This window comes from Herpailurus yagouaroundi, unplaced genomic scaffold (assembly GCF_014898765.1).
Source record: "Herpailurus yagouaroundi ecotype Mexico unplaced genomic scaffold, PumYag 140, whole genome shotgun sequence".
NCBI lineage: Eukaryota > Metazoa > Chordata > Mammalia > Carnivora > Felidae > Herpailurus > Herpailurus yagouaroundi.
In genome coordinates this window covers 44,477,350-44,493,973 of record NW_024412395.1, presented here as the reverse complement: position 1 = coordinate 44,493,973, position 16,624 = coordinate 44,477,350, and the positions used below count along the sequence as shown (strand labels likewise).

The window sequence follows — 16,624 nt, the reverse complement described above, 5'->3', positions numbered from 1 at the left end:
ACCAAGAAAACAGATGATAGATAGGTAGACAGATACATAGAAATATATATATGTATATGTATATATACACACACACATACATACATGTATACATAAAGTGTATATATATATATATATATATATATAATATAAATAATATATAAAAATATATATAATTTACTGCAAAGAAAGGAATTGCCTTTTGTGACTGTGGTAGCTTGCTAGGCATTTCTTACGACTTCTTAATGTTGCCCAGTATTTATATATATTTAATTTTAGTTGTTATATTTACATGTCTATAGTTTGATTTGGATCTTTTTTATGTCTTCCATTTCTTCCTTCATCAGCTTCATTTTCTTCCAGAGTTTGGACACAGGTAGTATATTTATAATAACTGTGTAATGGCCTTATTGCTAATTCAGTCATCCATATCCTTCTGGTTATTTCTCGATTGATTTTTCTTCCCCCACCGCCTTGTTTTGAGGGGGATGCCTGATAATGTGTGACTGGATGCTGGACATTATTCATTTTGTGTCTTATGTGCTGGATTTTGTTGTATATTCCTTTAAATATAGCTGGCCTTTGTTCTGAAACATAATTAACATATCATTATAATTATTTTGAGACTTGCTTTTGAGCTTGATAGATCAATCTCTACTTATGCTTTCATTTCACCTATTAATGTAGTAACTTTCTGAAGAGTCTCACCAGTGTTCTTTCCATACATTAGTAGGTTTTTCACTTCAGATGATGACATAAGCAACTATTTCCAGTCCTGTGTAAGCTTTGGTAATTGTTAAGCCAAATGTTTTCCTTAGTTTTTCCCTCTAGTCTTGGGTAGTTTCTTCACACACTTGTGAAAATTAGACAAGACTTGAGTTGACATCTATGAAGATATCTGAACCTCTCTTTCTGTGTTACTTCCTTCTCTCCATGATTCTGTTCTGTAAATTCAAGCTGCCTTGACTTCCCTGAACTCTAAACTTTGTCTTCTCATTCAGTCCATTGAGCTCTGCGTGGTTTCCCACTCTGCATACAATGGTCTGGAAATTCTATTTAGCTGGTAAGCTGCGGCAATCATAGGGCTTACCTCATTTTTGTCCTTCTTTCAGGATACAGTCTCTTGTGTTCCTTGTTGTCCAATATCTGAACACTGTTGTTTTCTATATTTTGTCCATTATCTAGTTGTTAAAAGTAAGAAGTTAATTTCTGATCTCATTACTCCATTATGAAGAGATCTGGAAGCTCAGATGGTAGCTTTCAAATTATTTGTTTAGGACAAAGCTGGTTCCTGGTATACAGATTGGTTAAAAGTTTAGAGCTTTTATAGTGCAATAAATCTGTTCAAATATATAAAGACTTTTTTTTTTAAATAACTAAAGAGAATGTCTTCCAGAAAAGAAGCAATGCAATTTAGTGTATTTCTAGGGAAAACTGTGTATTTTTACAATGTACAAAGACCAGCGATTTAGATTTAATGAATACAACACATAATTAATCTGGATAATGATAAGAGTGCATTTATTAACTAAGGACAATTTTAAGGTCTACTGATATAACATACATTTCATTCACTACCTTGGTCTTCAAAAAAGCTATAATTTGTAACAACTGATTCATTTTTGGTCCAATGTGATAGATTACTTATAAATTCATTAAAGAAATTATCTTCTATTTTTGTAAGCTTATCCATTAATTTTTGAGAGAGAGAGAGGGGGAACGAGAGAGAGAAAGAGAGAGAGAGAGGGACATGGGGGGGGAGGGGGGGCAGAGAGACAGGGAGAGAGTGAATCCCAAGCAGGCTCCACACTATCAGCATGGAGCCTGATATGGGGTTTAAACTCACAAACCAAAAGATCATGACTTGAACTGAAATCAAATGTTGGATGCTTAACCAACTGAGCCACCTAGGTGCCCAAGAAATTATCTTCTAGAACAACCTTATAAATGCACTTAATCAAATCTTCACCTAGAATGTCTATATAATTTTTTAATGAACTTAGATTTCATAAATTATTAGAGCTGTTAGGTCATTATTTTCATATGTCAATTACTGATGAATGTATTAACTATTCACGTATGAACAGATTATCTTCTGCAGGAATAGGTGGCATATTTTAAGAAAGCGTCTGCTAACATGTTATTGCTCATAGAAAAAGCTTTAGTCTTTCAGTAAGATTTACATATACTCAATGAGATGAGGCAAATATTAATCATTTGCATAAAAACTATAATGTGAAGTTTGTTATTACAAAAGTACCCCAGGTAAAGTAATAACCATTTGGATTAAAACTGACATATAAAGTATATTATCAGGAAAGCATCTAAATTTTCTGAAGGAATGTTCAATTTTCTAACCAGACATGCTTATGTTAATGTATTAGAAACAGCCACTAGTATTAGTCCAAATCACTGAAACTAATGAGTACAAATATGATTTACCTACTCCTTTCTCTACCTTAATTTTCATGCCCCAAACACACGGCACTAGTACCACCTTAGTCTAAAGTAGTTAAATCCTATATGTTAATGTTAATATTATTAATTTACTAATTTTAAAAAATATGGTGCTTAGATTGTAGGATAGCTGTTATTTAAATGTTCACTAACTGCTAGAGTTTGCACTAAACACTCGAAGTCCACTCTCCTAGTTATTCTTTACCAAAAAAGGGGGAATTTAAGGATTGTTATACTGATTTTGAACAACAGAGCTTAACTACTTTTATTGGTTCCTGCTGTGATGGCAATTTCAAGTTCAAATCCAGTTTTTTTTCTGCTTTTTACACTACTCCATGCTGCACAGATATATTGTTTTAATGACCTCCAAATTTCTGCCTCTTATGATATTCTAGAGCTATGTATAATAATACAAGCCAAAATTTGCCTAACTTGTAACTGTAAAGTCCGAAGTTTCTTAGGTTAAATGTGACCCACTTACTAGGATAATACCCAGGACCCCCATAGAAGGCCACATTAAAATAACCTTTATAATGCTACATTGTGGCCATGACATTATTTAACTAGTTTTACCCAATTGAGAAGACTTCACTTTAATTTCATTGATTTATATTCTACATAATTCAAAAAATATGAAACAAACTACATTGCTTATCTGATCTCAAAAAGTTTTTATTCTTTGTCAGTATAAGAATACCGCTTAAATAGCCCACAATGGATGCTACTATTTCCTTAAAGATTCAAGCACTGAAGTATGATACTTAAATAATTTCAAATGTAAGGTTTTTAAGCAGGGCTCCATTAATTCTGTGGGCCTGTATACAGAATTTTGTGTGTATGAAATTTATGAGTACTTACTATGTAGTAAACATTGTTAAAAAGTTTCTAACACACTATGAATACTAAACTACTTAATTTTAAAGTAACAGGGACAATTAAGTAGTTTTAAGAATATATCTGAATCTGGGGCACCTGGGTAGCTCAGTTGGTCGAGCATCTGACTCTTGGTCTTAGCTCAAGTCATGATCTCATAGTTTGTGGAGTCAAGCCCCATGTCAGGCTTTATGCTTGGGATTCTTTCTCTTCTGCTCTCTCTGTGCCACCCCCACTTGCTGTGTCTCTCTCAAAATAAATAAATAAACTGTATCTTTGCCCATAAGCAGATCATTTTGAGTATTAAAGTGTACACTTGATAGGATTTCAACATTTAATTTATGTACTTTATTCAATATTTGGACTTCCAAAAAAAAAAAAAAAAGGCCCCAAATACTGAACAACTTATAAAATCTGTCCTCAACACAGTATCTAAAATGTGCTTTTGTAGATCATGGGGATGAGGGGAGGGGTAATTTTCCAGCCAGCAAGCAGCCATGATTACCATCCTCTGGTTTGATTCTATTATTGGCTGAATATAGATTGATGTACTTGTCTCCACTGTACCAATGTATAATGCATGAACACGATTACTGGGGTAATTTAGAAACAGGATGCCTTTAATCTTCTGCTCAGATCAATCAATTACAATACATAGGTTATAGAATGTCCTATGATCTTACACTGAATCCTTAATAGAACTAATCTTACAGCTAAATGAGGTTGGGAAAAATGTGAAGCCACAGAGATTGCTAATATGAACACAGACAATGGAACTTCAACCATCATGTGTTTAATTACTCAGAACAATCAAACAGAGACTACTCTGAAATTTATAGAGAAAGAAATAATATACCAGGGAGCAAAAAGCCATTTTTTCTCTTGAAGAAGCCACTCTTCCACCCTTAAAAGAAGCCACTCTTCCACACTGAAAGAAGAATTCAAGGACTTTGAGACTCAATAATCTGTGAAAGTATCAAACTCATACTAGAAACAGTTTGCACTGTTACCTTTTGCATGTCAATACATCTTGTCATATGGCAGATAAATCTGTTTCAAACTGCATTTGGAAATGCCTGTTTCCCTTTACAGCAATATTCATTCACTGACTTTCCTTGTGATTTGAAAAAGAAATAGTTTGCCATACGACCTTGCCTTGCCATAACCTACTGTTATGCCTTTATAGTGTACATGAAACCTTAATTACAATCTGCACAATGTTAAGTTTTTCTGTTTTCTGTGGAGTTCTTGGTGCATTTTGGGGAGAATGCATTTGAGCTTGGATTTAGCTAACAAGATAAGTAGAAAAATAAGATGGGGGTGCAAATAGCACCGTTTCTGTGGGTATCTAGTGAGGACATGTGTATGTGGATATATTCGGGCCCACTTGCCGAGTTTGCAGTTCTATTGTCTGGGGCTGGATGTAGGCGGAGAGCAGTTACTAACGGCAGAGTCAGAGTCAGCACCACGGATAGCTCCACACGTTTAACACCTGGGAGAGGAACTCCGACGTTTCATGAGCCCAGCTGCAGCTAGGGAATAGAATGATAGAGTGATCTACTTTATACTGCAGAAGGGGAGAAAATAAAGCTGTACATTGGAGGAGCGTGTCTTTTTATGCTCCGAGAGAGGGAACTGTACAGATTCAGAAAAGCTCAAGCTACCATAAGAGCCTAAGGGTTGTCATAGATTGTTTCTTTTTTTAAGTAAAGCTAATTAACCTGAAAATTCAACATTCCCAGGCAATGTCTTGCATTTCTAATTCATTTTCATTACTCTGACATGAAAGGGGAAGAATTGCTTAGGTTTTGGGGGGTTATTTGGGAGGGTTTCTTTTTTTCTTGGCTTGTATTTTCTGCAACATAAAGTTAAAGTCAATATGTTTATTTCCTCATTATTTATTGTAGTCCACTTTTTCACTTTCCTAATCTAAACCTCCCTCTTGGCCCTTCTCTGTTCCAGTCTCATTGTTTTTACTTTAGATTTTAGTTTGTAACTGAGAAAATCTGAACCTGACTGATTCAAGGCACAGGCAAATCAGGCTAATGAGTTGCAAGAACCCCCAACACTATTAAACAGCTACATGTTTCGATAGAGGACTTAGGACTTTTGTCACCAGCTGGAAACAAGAGGTTTGTCCGTCTGTGTTGTGGTAGTTTTGTAGGTTGTAGCTTGGCAAATTCCATTTAGAGAAAGGGGCGTGGATAGAGGCTGACTATTAGGTTAAAGGAGGAGATAACATAAATGAAGGGAAAAGAAACGAGAAAAACTAGAAAAACAACTTAGAAAATACCGTCCCCTGGCATGACTTGTCACATTTGATTTCCTAAGTCTCCAGGAGGTCTGTTTAGAAAGATGTGTATATGTAGCAGGAGATTCCCGCCTTGGCAGGCTCTAGAGCAAGAACGAAGAGGACTCTATTCTGCTCCTTGAACCCTTTCCCATCCTAAATGAGATAATTTCTTAGAAATAGTGGAAGAGAGTAGAATGGTGTGCCTAGTGTGTTCAGGAGATGAGTAGCATTGGAGGTCACACCAAGGCTGGTAACTCTTTGCCCCACCCACCTTTTGTTCCTTTCCCCTGGAGCACAGCCTCGCCCATTTCAAACACTTCCCTTGTTTTGTACCAGTTGCTAGTCTTTGGCCTTCCCATCTTTCTTCCAGCCTCTAGCACCAAGAGTCCCAATCAGCCCCCAACGTTGCAACTCCTCACGGGTTCAAGCAGTGAAACCGGGCATGCTCAGCGGCGGTACCAGCAGCCTTTAGTCTTTGGGAGACTCGGCTCAGCTCAAGGCAGGGACAGGAGTGCCAATTCAGCTAGGGCTTCAGCACCCACCTCCGCGGAGTCCTGGGGATCCGAACTAAACCTGAACCCTTAAGTGGCTCATCCTCAGTCTTCAAACTCCTGAACGCCACCAGAGCTTAGAAATAGTCCTCACTGAGGGACTGTTTTCACACCTGTCTTTTCTTTGCAGCTAAGGGTGTTTTAGCTACTGCGGCGTGAGGAGCTCAGGGATGGAGCCCTGTGGCTGGTGGCCGTGGAGATCACCTTCCCAGAGTAGCTGTTTGTCACTGAGTTTTGGAGATTTCTTGGCTGGCTTCCGCTAAAGCACGCTTGAGTAATCCGAGCTGTGGCGGCGCCCAAGCTCTCGGGATAAAGGGTGTGTGTGTGTGTGTGTGTGTGTGTGTGTGTGTGTAGGGGAGAGGGCGGGGATAGAAACGTCAACTCCCCCCAACCCCCCAGCCTCCTTTTCTTTCTCGTCTTCCTGCAAAAGCCGCACGAGTCTTCCATCCCCCTCCTCCCCCCCCCCCCCCCCCCCCCCCAGCCATCCTCACAGCTCTGGGCAACCGCCAGGTTAAGCCCATTTGCACTGGGAAATTGGCGCTGTTTGGGAGAAGAGAAACAGATCGATTGCCCTTGTGACTCCCCGCCCCCCTCCCACCCCACCCCACCCCCACCGCTCCCTCCCTCCCTCCCTCCCCCGCCACCCCCCTCACCCCGCCTCCTTCCCTCTCCCCACCCCCAAACCCTCTCACCCGCGGCAGTCCGGTGCGAGGCCCCCTCCGGAAGGTGAAGGGGATGGATTGGACTCCGCTAGGGAAAGCGGGTGTCTAGAAGTGGTGCTAATGGGAAGAGATTTCTGGTTTCAAAAGAGGATGCTCTGCCACAAAGAGCGGCTCGCGCGCTGGCCTGGGCTCTAGCCGAGGAGAGATCCCGGGAGAACTCCAGAGCTCGGGGGGAGCGCTCCTCGGAGGACCGGGGTCAACATGCCTGTTCGCAGGGGGCATGTGGCACCACAAAACACATTTTTGGGGACCATCATACGGAAATTTGAAGGGCAAAGTAAGTTCATTTGTTCTCTTATCTCTCCCTCGCTTTCTGCTTTGACGGTGCACTTGGCGTTCGCCGCGTTCAGGCTGAGGAGCCGGCAACTCCGGGCTCTTTCAAGTTAACAGGCTGTGAAACCGAGCCAGGAGGTTCGAATGGCACCGGGAGTGTTCTCCCCCAGATATTAATTCTGATTTACATTTTAGATTATGGTCTCCATTGTAGGAGGCAATTTGATCCTCCTCTCCCACTGCTCCATTATCTGCCTTGCTACTTAATGTCCTACTCTTCTACTATCTTAAAGGGAACGTACTAGTATAACATGGGTTTACATTTTGAGGCTGTTTAATTGTAGACTTTTTGAAAGTCAGGAGTAGAGCAGAGCATACCACTGGAACCAGAAAATGTAAATGGTAGCAGCGATGTAAACGGCTATGCAAACTATATTTTACCTGGGTTAAATTGCTAAGCTGTGGTATGACAGGGATGCTTGCTTGCTTTTAGTTTATAGAAGCTAAACTTTGCATTGAATCAACGCAAATATATCCCAAGAAGGATAATTTGGGAAAAGCAATATCTGATCCGTGCTGGTTCCCAATGCAAACGGTTGATTATTCAAAACAACATTTATGCCCCTTTATCATTTCCTTAAATTTCCGTTACGAAATGTGAAACTTGAAATGTAATAAGTAAATCCCACAACTGAATGCAGATACATTTAACATTCTCCTGTGGACTATCTGTAAGGAATGAATTATTGTTATATAAACATATTAATTTTAAATCCTATGCTTGTTAATTCATATTCCACATTTCCTTAAAACTACATTAGCACACAATTATGTTATACATTTTGCAGGTATTGGCACTGCATTTAGTGACATGAGGATATAGTACCTTGTGTACAAAATATACTAGTATATCCTGTTCCCATCTTACCTGGAAATAGTAAATACAATTTATGATTGAAACTTAATGAGCCCTTTGTATTGAAATCCCTACTACTGCACACAATTTCAAGGCTCTCCCCAAGTAAAAGTGAAAAGGTGCTAATGTGACATTTACTGTGTATGTGTAATTTTTTTTTATCTCCTAGAAATATATATTATGAAAGGTGACTCTTCAAATTATTAAACTATTAACACAAAATAGTTTTATTGCTAATAGTTTCACGTTTTTTTTTTTTTAACATGATGAGTGTGTAGCATGCCTTAGAGGGATAGAGAAAAGACAAATCCAAAAAATAATAACTACTTTGAGAAAGTTGTACTCTTCAGGGCCAAAGCTGAGGTGAGAAATCTGACAGTTACAAGGTGTTTCATTGTTTGGGCTTTGAAAATATTTATCTTACAATTAAATGGTATTCTGGAAATAATCAATGGGCCAGCTGCTTGTTGAGTGTGCATTAGGACCCCCGGGAGTTACAAGGCTTGAGAACTAGACTATTTGAGAAATTACATTCTTGAAATTTGAAGAGTAGTTCCTTAATACTTTTTGTTAAAACTACTTGGGACTGTTAATTTCACATTTAGGATTTTTTTTTTCTTTTAAAACCCTGGGCAGTTAGAAATTTGGGAAGCACCTGCTTTTCAGATCTCCTGTTATGCAACAATTTGCTCCAGTGTTTATGGAAATCTTGTGGAAGCTTTTTAAAAGATGTCTCACTATCTTCTTATTGCAGATAAAAAATTTATCATTGCAAATGCCAGAGTGCAAAACTGTGCCATCATCTACTGCAACGATGGGTTCTGTGAGATGACTGGTTTCTCCAGGCCAGATGTCATGCAAAAGCCGTGCACCTGTGACTTTCTCCATGGGCCTGAGACCAAGAGACATGATATTGCCCAAATTGCCCAGGCATTGCTGGGGTCAGAGGAGAGGAAAGTGGAGGTCACCTACTATCACAAAAATGGTAAAGTTCATCTATTTAGAATTATTTTTACTTGATTGCAGTGAAATGAAATTTTGACAACTGATTATTGAAAGTTCATATGCAGAGAAGCTCCAAATATTCAGTTGTAGATATCTTTTGCTTCTAGCATTTTAGGATTCAGGAAATCTGGATGCTTTCACTAGTGGACTAGTAAGGACAATTTCTTCTTTGAGTAAGGGTACTCTGTACTCTTCAAAAGTGCAATGACTTACTATCACTAGGACAAAGTACCACAAATCAGTCTTACTCTCTCCCCTTTCTAGGGAATAATATAAAGGCCAATAATTTACTGATTGTGTTGATACATGTTTCCAAGGAGACACATACAGAATTTTATTTGCTTGAACCTGAAAATATTTCACAAAGCAACATCTTATAGAAAACTATGTATCTTCAAGTAAAACTACTGCAGTTATAAATGTTTCTTGGCTCTTCAGCTTTATTTGATAGTCAACACCCCTTGTTTCTTTTGCTCCTTTTCATGTAACATTAAGGTGATATGTAAGAACGTGAAGAATTGGTCCAGTACACCTATGTATATTCAAATAATAAAGGCTGTTAAAGATTTGTCCTAAAATAAGAAATGGGCAAAGGGAGCTATGATACTGTGGAGTTGTCAGTAATCATTTTTATAGCTGCAACAAAACTGGCATCTCAAACTTAAGGTCATACCTCAACTTCAAGGGCACCCCTCCTTCTTTCAGGCTTGCTATGGGAGTATAATATAATAGACCTATAATAGTTCCTCCCAAATGTCCATTTAATAGACATGCATTCATTAAACATACCATATATAGCATATGAACTCACATGTATGAATATTCATATATACCCATTTAAAAGAATATACATTCTCAAATATACACAGTGATATTTGACAATTTAGTGCTTAAATGTAAATCACTTAAAATGCATGCTGTGGTTGGTATTGTTGATATTGCATTACCATTTTTTTTCCATTGGCAGAAATCATTGAGGCAGACGGGTATATAGTCAGATTTTTAGGTAACTCTTAAGTTTTACAAATGAGAAAATGATCTGTTATAACCTATATCATATAATGATTCATCATTTGATGAAATACACAGCAGAAATTCTAGCAGGGAAAAGGTTTAACCCTTCCTCTTATTTTCTTACAGTTAAATATTTTATGATAGAAAATGTAGTTCTTAATTACTGGTTTTTCCTTAACATCAACTTATGTGAGTATATGTGACAAACTATGATTAGAAAAACAGGTTTGTATAAATTTGGATCAATCTGCAATGAAAACAATTATATGATTATCAACCAACATAGAAATTGCTTTTAAACTTCTCATCCCTCCCCCCCCCCCCTTTTCAATCAGTAGTGTTGGCATGCTAGAAATAGCCTAATTGCTCTGTTGTCTTGAAAGCATTTCTTGGACTAAGGCTCTCACTATCCAAATGCAACCCATCTTTTTTGTGTGTGTAGCTGATGCCAACAATTTGGGCTTTTGGAGTAATTTAATTGTCTGACATTTTTCCCCATCTGAATATTTATCATGATATTGACACAATCTATATTGTGATTATGCAGGGCATGCTGGTCCACATTTGATCATTATGTTTTCTGGGATATTTCAGTATTTTTTTTTTAAACTTGAAGAATTTAAGTATAAAATGAATCTGGACTGTCAGGATCACTTAGATACTCACTATATTTTTCAGAAAGTATTTTGAAATGAAAGTTGTTATTTATTATATGGCACGCGGAATGGTGATATTTCAAAACCTTGTGTAACTTGTATAATGTGAGCACATGAAGTTATCTCAGAATACCCAATAAAGGCAACTTAAGGTGGGATCACAAACATGAATGTAAAAGTTTCTACAGCGAAGATGCTCCTGGTACATTGACTAATGCAAATCTCCATCTGAGTGATGCACTTGGTTATATGAATTAAAACCTTCTCATTTTAAAAAAGGAATCTTTACTTAGAAGCTTGTTTAACTATATAAATATTAACCTTTGGTGATGATTTTGATTCTGTTGGCTTCATTTTCAGATTTGAGTCAGTTTACAAAGACTTGATAATCTTTAGAGCTAATGCCAAATGCTGCCTATTTTACTTTTATTGATATGAGATATGTGAGATAATGGGCCAAGCTTTTTCTTTTTCTTTTTCCAAAGAAAAAGATTAATTTTATTATATTTTTGGATTGTTAAGACACAGCCCAATTTGCTCTCAATGTAATCAACCTGTGTTTTTGAGACTAGTTCAGATAGCTTGAATAGAATCTTCAAAGTACATTGGTTTTATTCACATGGCAACTGCAAATTCAGTCAGAGCTTGTGAAGTTCAAATGCTTTGAAAGACTTGCCCTTAGAGACCTGCCTGGCACCCTACATTTATAAAATCAGGAAGGGATAAAATCACCAACATTTTGTATTGGTTTGTTTTTCAGTTTCCTTACTTCTTTATTATTGAGCTAATTTACTTTGGGGAGTTTCTTGGTTTCTTAGGTATATACAGTAAATGCTTCCTTTACTTATTCTCTATTTAGCACTTTACAGGAATATGGATAGGAATGTACTAAGCACAGTGAGCAAAGTAACAAAAAGTTGAGATATTCTGTTTCCACTTTTTCCAGTCACTCATACTAGAGCAGCAAAACCATAAGCTTGGTTTTACTTCTGAACGCTTGTTTTCCAAACTGGCCAGAGGTGTTCTACACAGTTTGAACCCATGATCTACGCCATGAGTTCACATACATGTAGTGTGTGATCAGCTGCATGATCCCCCTCATGAAGCCACACTTCCTTCCATGCTACTTTATGTGATTTTACCAGGTACCGTTGAACTTGCTGTTTACCAGAATATCAATTTTTAAAAACCTAGTTATTTGCAGTAGGCATATTTGACAGCCCTTCCTTTGAGGATTCTATTTTACAGTTTAAGTCATTATTGCATAAATCATTCTTGGCAGCTGTGAAATATTGCTTGAGGTGATAAAGCTGTAAATCTTTTGACATAAAGCTCTAATTATACAAAACTATAATTACGCCGAGGCTTATACAAGGATGGGCATGTATTTTAATAGGGTAATGCATTCACTTTTAAAACAACTTTTTAGGGGTGCCTGGCTGGCTCAGTCAGTAGAGCATGCGGCTCTTGGCTTGGGGTCTTGAGTTCAAGCCCTGCGTAGGAAGTAGAGCTTACTTAGGAAAAAACAAACAAACAAACAGACAAACAAACAAACAAACAGTTTTTAAACTTAGATTGAGGAATAACAAATGCTTCAGTTACTAACTAGATCATAGTTTGGAGGTGATGTTAATAGCAAGGAAACAGAAAAGTTGGTCCTCTTTTAATTTATCGCTCATCAGGTTTGGAGTGTGTAGGTTTTGTAGTTCTCCGCTACCTGTAGCTATCAGGTTTTGTAGTTCTCCACTACAAAGAGAACTAGCAGTTGATGTGCTTGTCCACTTCAGGCATACACAGACATGTGATTTTTACCTTAAATTATCCAGCAAGTCTAAACATTTGGAAAATCAAAGTCTGTTTCTCCAAAGTAAATAAATAAATGCATGTCTTAACTCAGTCGGAAAACAGGGCATACAATGCTTCATTTTTAGAGGTTGGAGCATTCCTGTCTTTTTGCCTTTATGCTCTCAGACATGGTACAATGGCAGTTTCGTTAACAAGCCAGAAATGTGCCTATCTTTGCCTTGCCGTCAAAGAACTAAAGGATGAGAAGAGGCTGAGGGAAGTCTTTTCGTGATCCAGACAGGGCACCAGTCATGTTGGGACAAAGTTCCAGAGGCAGTGTTTGATTCACCTAGACTCAAAAGAGGTTTTGGTTTGATAACATTAAATCTACCATCTCTGAGGGTTATTTGGAAAGACCTTATAGAAAGTGTTTCATTGTTGGGAGGAAATGTGAAGATGTGTGCTGAGTGCCACCACCTCTCTTGAAGGTAGTGTTTTAGGCGCTAGAGGAACAATAGGAGGAGATGCGAAAGAGGACACAAGTTCATTTCTGCTTTCAGGATATTTGCATTATGGAGTGACTAACATTCCCTTCTATCTTCGAAACCCCAAGATGTTTTTGTGAAGTTGTTTTGAAAGAAAAAAGAGTGTATAGACCATGAAATGAAGAAGCTTTTATATAAATGGAGAACAGAATTTAGGGTTAATTACCACTCTTCCTCTATCCCCCCACTGTAAAATAAACTTGTTTTTGTGTATTTCCTGTCTCCTTTTGTCATTTATATGCAATACTAACTTATTAAAGAAACAATGTAGTTCAGTTAAAGCCTTAATAGCTCAAAAATAAATGTTATCACAGTCTTCTGTGTTGTATGACGTGTAAAATATTCAGCTTTCATAATTCCCGAATTGTGTAGTAGAGATACAGACGGTAGCTTTTATAGAAGAATGGAAATATATTCTGTGTATGTGTAATTCAAGTGATAAGACAAATTTTCAGGGAGTGTCTTGCCTAGAATTTATTTTGGTGTTTGTTTTAACTTTCTGTTTATACACTCTCATGTTTTACCCAACAGTAACCTTAAATGTATTTTCTTTCATATACCTAAAGTTTGTGACATCTCATGGACCCTGGATATTGTATAGAACTTAAATACGATCAGTGTATTGATTAAGAAATTAAGAATTCTCGAGAAACATTCCTCCTCACAATTTGAAAACTTGATTTCACTGTTGTCCCAAGTGAAAACAAAATGTCCCCAAATGGTAGTTGGGCTACATTCATCAGTCCCCTTTTTACCACCTACCAGCACTGTACCTCTATGCAGCTCTGGTCCTAAAACTTAGAAGCCGTGTTGTCCGCCAGCTTCAGAGATAACTGCTCAGTTATTTTCACACCCAAGGGACTTGAGAACAGGGTCAGTTCAGGGTGATAGGGACAGGCTAGCCTTAGTGGGAGGAACTGACTTCTCTGGCCTCTATTGGCTTTCAACATTGTTTTTATTTTTATTTTTTCACTATAAATAGTCACTAAATCAATTATGGGCACTCAGCAGCCAGGAGAGTCCTAGCATAATTAATTCACAGGGAAGTAGCAGTTGGACTATGAAATGTTAAGACATCAGCATTCATCTGGCCATATAAACTAGAGGCCTTGGGGTTGTTTTCTGTTTTGGGTTTTCCTTCCTCTTCTCCCCAAACCAGTTGGTCACAAACTTTTTTCAATATTTACACCTGAAATATCTCCCAGTGTTACCTTTACTTTTCCGTAGCTGCCAAATGCTATAGTCGAAGCCCTCTTTGTTCTTCTTCTGGAATATTGAGGATTGGAGTTTTCCTGCCTCTGCTATCCTTTCCTCACAGTGCCATCAGAAAGCTGTTTCTGAAACAAGAACCCCATATGCTGATGACTTATTGAAGCCAAGCATCACTCTAAATAAATTTCATATATTAAATGATGAGTACAGCAATCTCATAAAATATGTACTCTCATCATCCCCATTTTATAAGAAAAAACACTGTGACCCTGAGACATTAATTTGCCAAATCACACACAGCTTATAGTGGTGATGCCTGATCCCTTAACCACTTTGCCATATTTGCTGCTAAATGCCCTTATGATATACCTTGACTTAAAACACCTATCTTAACTCATTAAGACTCTCAGGATAAAGTTATAGACTTTTTAATAGGATGCTTGGTCCCTTTCAGAATTGAATTCACTTGGGTTTTTAGTAGGGTATGTTTAGAGGAACAGCTGGATTCACAGGTCTGACCAAGTTTCCCTTACTTACACCTCATTTATTTCCTGATACCTACTTGGAGAATAACATCCACTTTGTTAGGGTAATTGGATGTGTTGTATACAATAAAATACATAGCGTTATTTCTAGCTTGGTCTCTTGCCCATAATATGTACTTAATAAATATTTATTAGGTGAATATCTTGCTAAGTCCATTTCTGTTACAAATCTTATGTTTCAATAATATTTGACTGCTCAGAGTTTCTCGAATAAGCCATGCACTTTTATGTCACTGAGGCTTTGCTCACCCGTCACAAGTTTTCTTTCATCTGTAGTAAACAGTTCAAAACCTCAATGAATAGATTGCCTTTCCCTCAGCTTCTCACTCTAAAGAAACCATTATCCGCCTTCCAAAGACCGATCAAAAGACTTCTCTGTGAAGTCTTTTCTGATGATCCCATTGCCTGCTCCAGACTACTTAACGTTTCTCTGTGTCTTCACAACACCTGGCTCTAAACTCCAATGTAGCACCTGGAATGTGCTGTATGTCATTATATATTATTGTAGTTAACCATCTGTTGTTTAAAGTTCATTAGGAGAAAATATTGAATCTCACTAATTTCCATGTCCGGAATATATGGAAGAGTGCATGGTATGAAGTACATGCTCAATTAGCATTCACACAAAGAATGAAGAGAGGATAAGAAATGGTACCATGACGCTGGGGAAGCAAGAAACAAATTGAGATCAGGACGCATGAGAAACGTGAGCTATGGAGACTATGTGACACTTCGATTTTTCTTACTTTCTAAAATGTTAAGAAGAATTTTCACCTGAATTTCATCAGTGACTAGATTTCCTTGCTTATAAGATAAGGTATAAATCATCTGTATAGCCTACAACTCTGCAGATAGCTAGAAATATTTGATAAAACGTTAGAAGCTGTTAACCAAAAATTAGTATCAGTTACTACCCAAGTGGCACTCAGCACCGCATCGAAATGGCTCTCCAGCAATCTCTCCGTAATAGCCAAACCCCAAATTCTCTCCTGTTCTTTTCTGTCTTGAATTTATTGCTGTGTTTGACATACTGTATTGACCACACAAGTTACACAGTTTTGGCATTTTATATCTAGTATAACGTTTTATTTTTTGATGTTTTTTTGAAAATTCTTAATTGACAGTGAAGCTTGCTCTCAGGGCCACTTAGTAATGAGGGTGTTAAATCTAAAATACTAAAGATAGTTTATTAGCAATAATAAAAGTCATTATTATTAATTATGATTGTCAAATGAACATTTTCTCTCTCTTTACTGTGCTATCTGCGTTTGGCAAAAGTGCTGAACTACTGAGGAACAATCGAATCAGACAGCAGTAAGACATTAATCACCATCATGAGGAAATTTGTCCTATTACTGAACAGTTAAGGTGAAATTGACACTTGTCACACACAGGTGGGTTAAGAGAAATCCAAGTGCTAGGCTCCTATTGCTATGACAGAACATTCCATATTTTTCTTTTAGTCCTTTAAATTATATGAAATATCTAATTAAGAAAACCAAAGTAGTCTTTCTGTGGGCAGTTCAAATGGTGGCTGAGACGACCCCCCTGGGCCTTTTCCTCAGTTAAAGTAGGTCTGCGTGTGAACAAACTCTCCTTTTCGTGGTTTCCATTGTTTTGTAGAATTGTCTCACACTTTTTTTTTTTTTTTTATTTCAAAAATGGATAAGATAGCCCGGCTGGTGCTTGGTGGGTGAGAACTGGAGAAGAGTGAGAGAGAGCTGCGGGTACATTTTGCCCTTAGTTGGCTCCTGTTTGCAAACTCATCTAAACTAGACTGTGCATGCAGGGTCTGGCG

At 37.6% G+C, this 16,624-nt stretch overlaps 1 protein-coding gene and 1 long non-coding RNA gene across 9 annotated transcripts in view; one reads left to right on the top strand and one right to left on the bottom strand.

Moving 5' to 3' along the window:
- The first annotated feature begins 6,805 nt into the window (after positions 1 to 6,805).
- KCNH7 (potassium voltage-gated channel subfamily H member 7) overlaps positions 6,806 to 16,624 on the top strand; it is a 488,027-nt gene continuing 478,208 nt past the window's right edge. For all 6 annotated transcript variants that reach the window (XM_040475208.1, XM_040475206.1, XM_040475207.1 and 3 more), the window contains exons 1-2: positions 6,806 to 7,152; positions 8,819 to 9,049. In XM_040475208.1, the coding sequence (XP_040331142.1) occupies positions 7,077 to 7,152; positions 8,819 to 9,049 (307 nt within the window). In that variant the 5' untranslated portion in view covers positions 6,806 to 7,076. The remainder of the gene's footprint in view (positions 7,153 to 8,818; positions 9,050 to 16,624) is intronic.
- The window catches only part of LOC121030626 (uncharacterized), a 70,087-nt gene continuing 62,957 nt past the window's right edge, over positions 9,495 to 16,624 (bottom strand). For all 3 annotated transcript variants that reach the window (XR_005790331.1, XR_005790329.1, XR_005790330.1), the window contains exons 8-9: positions 14,281 to 15,993; positions 9,495 to 9,601 (exon numbers count right to left, since the gene is read on the bottom strand). This is a non-coding gene — a long non-coding RNA (uncharacterized LOC121030626). The remainder of the gene's footprint in view (positions 9,602 to 14,280; positions 15,994 to 16,624) is intronic.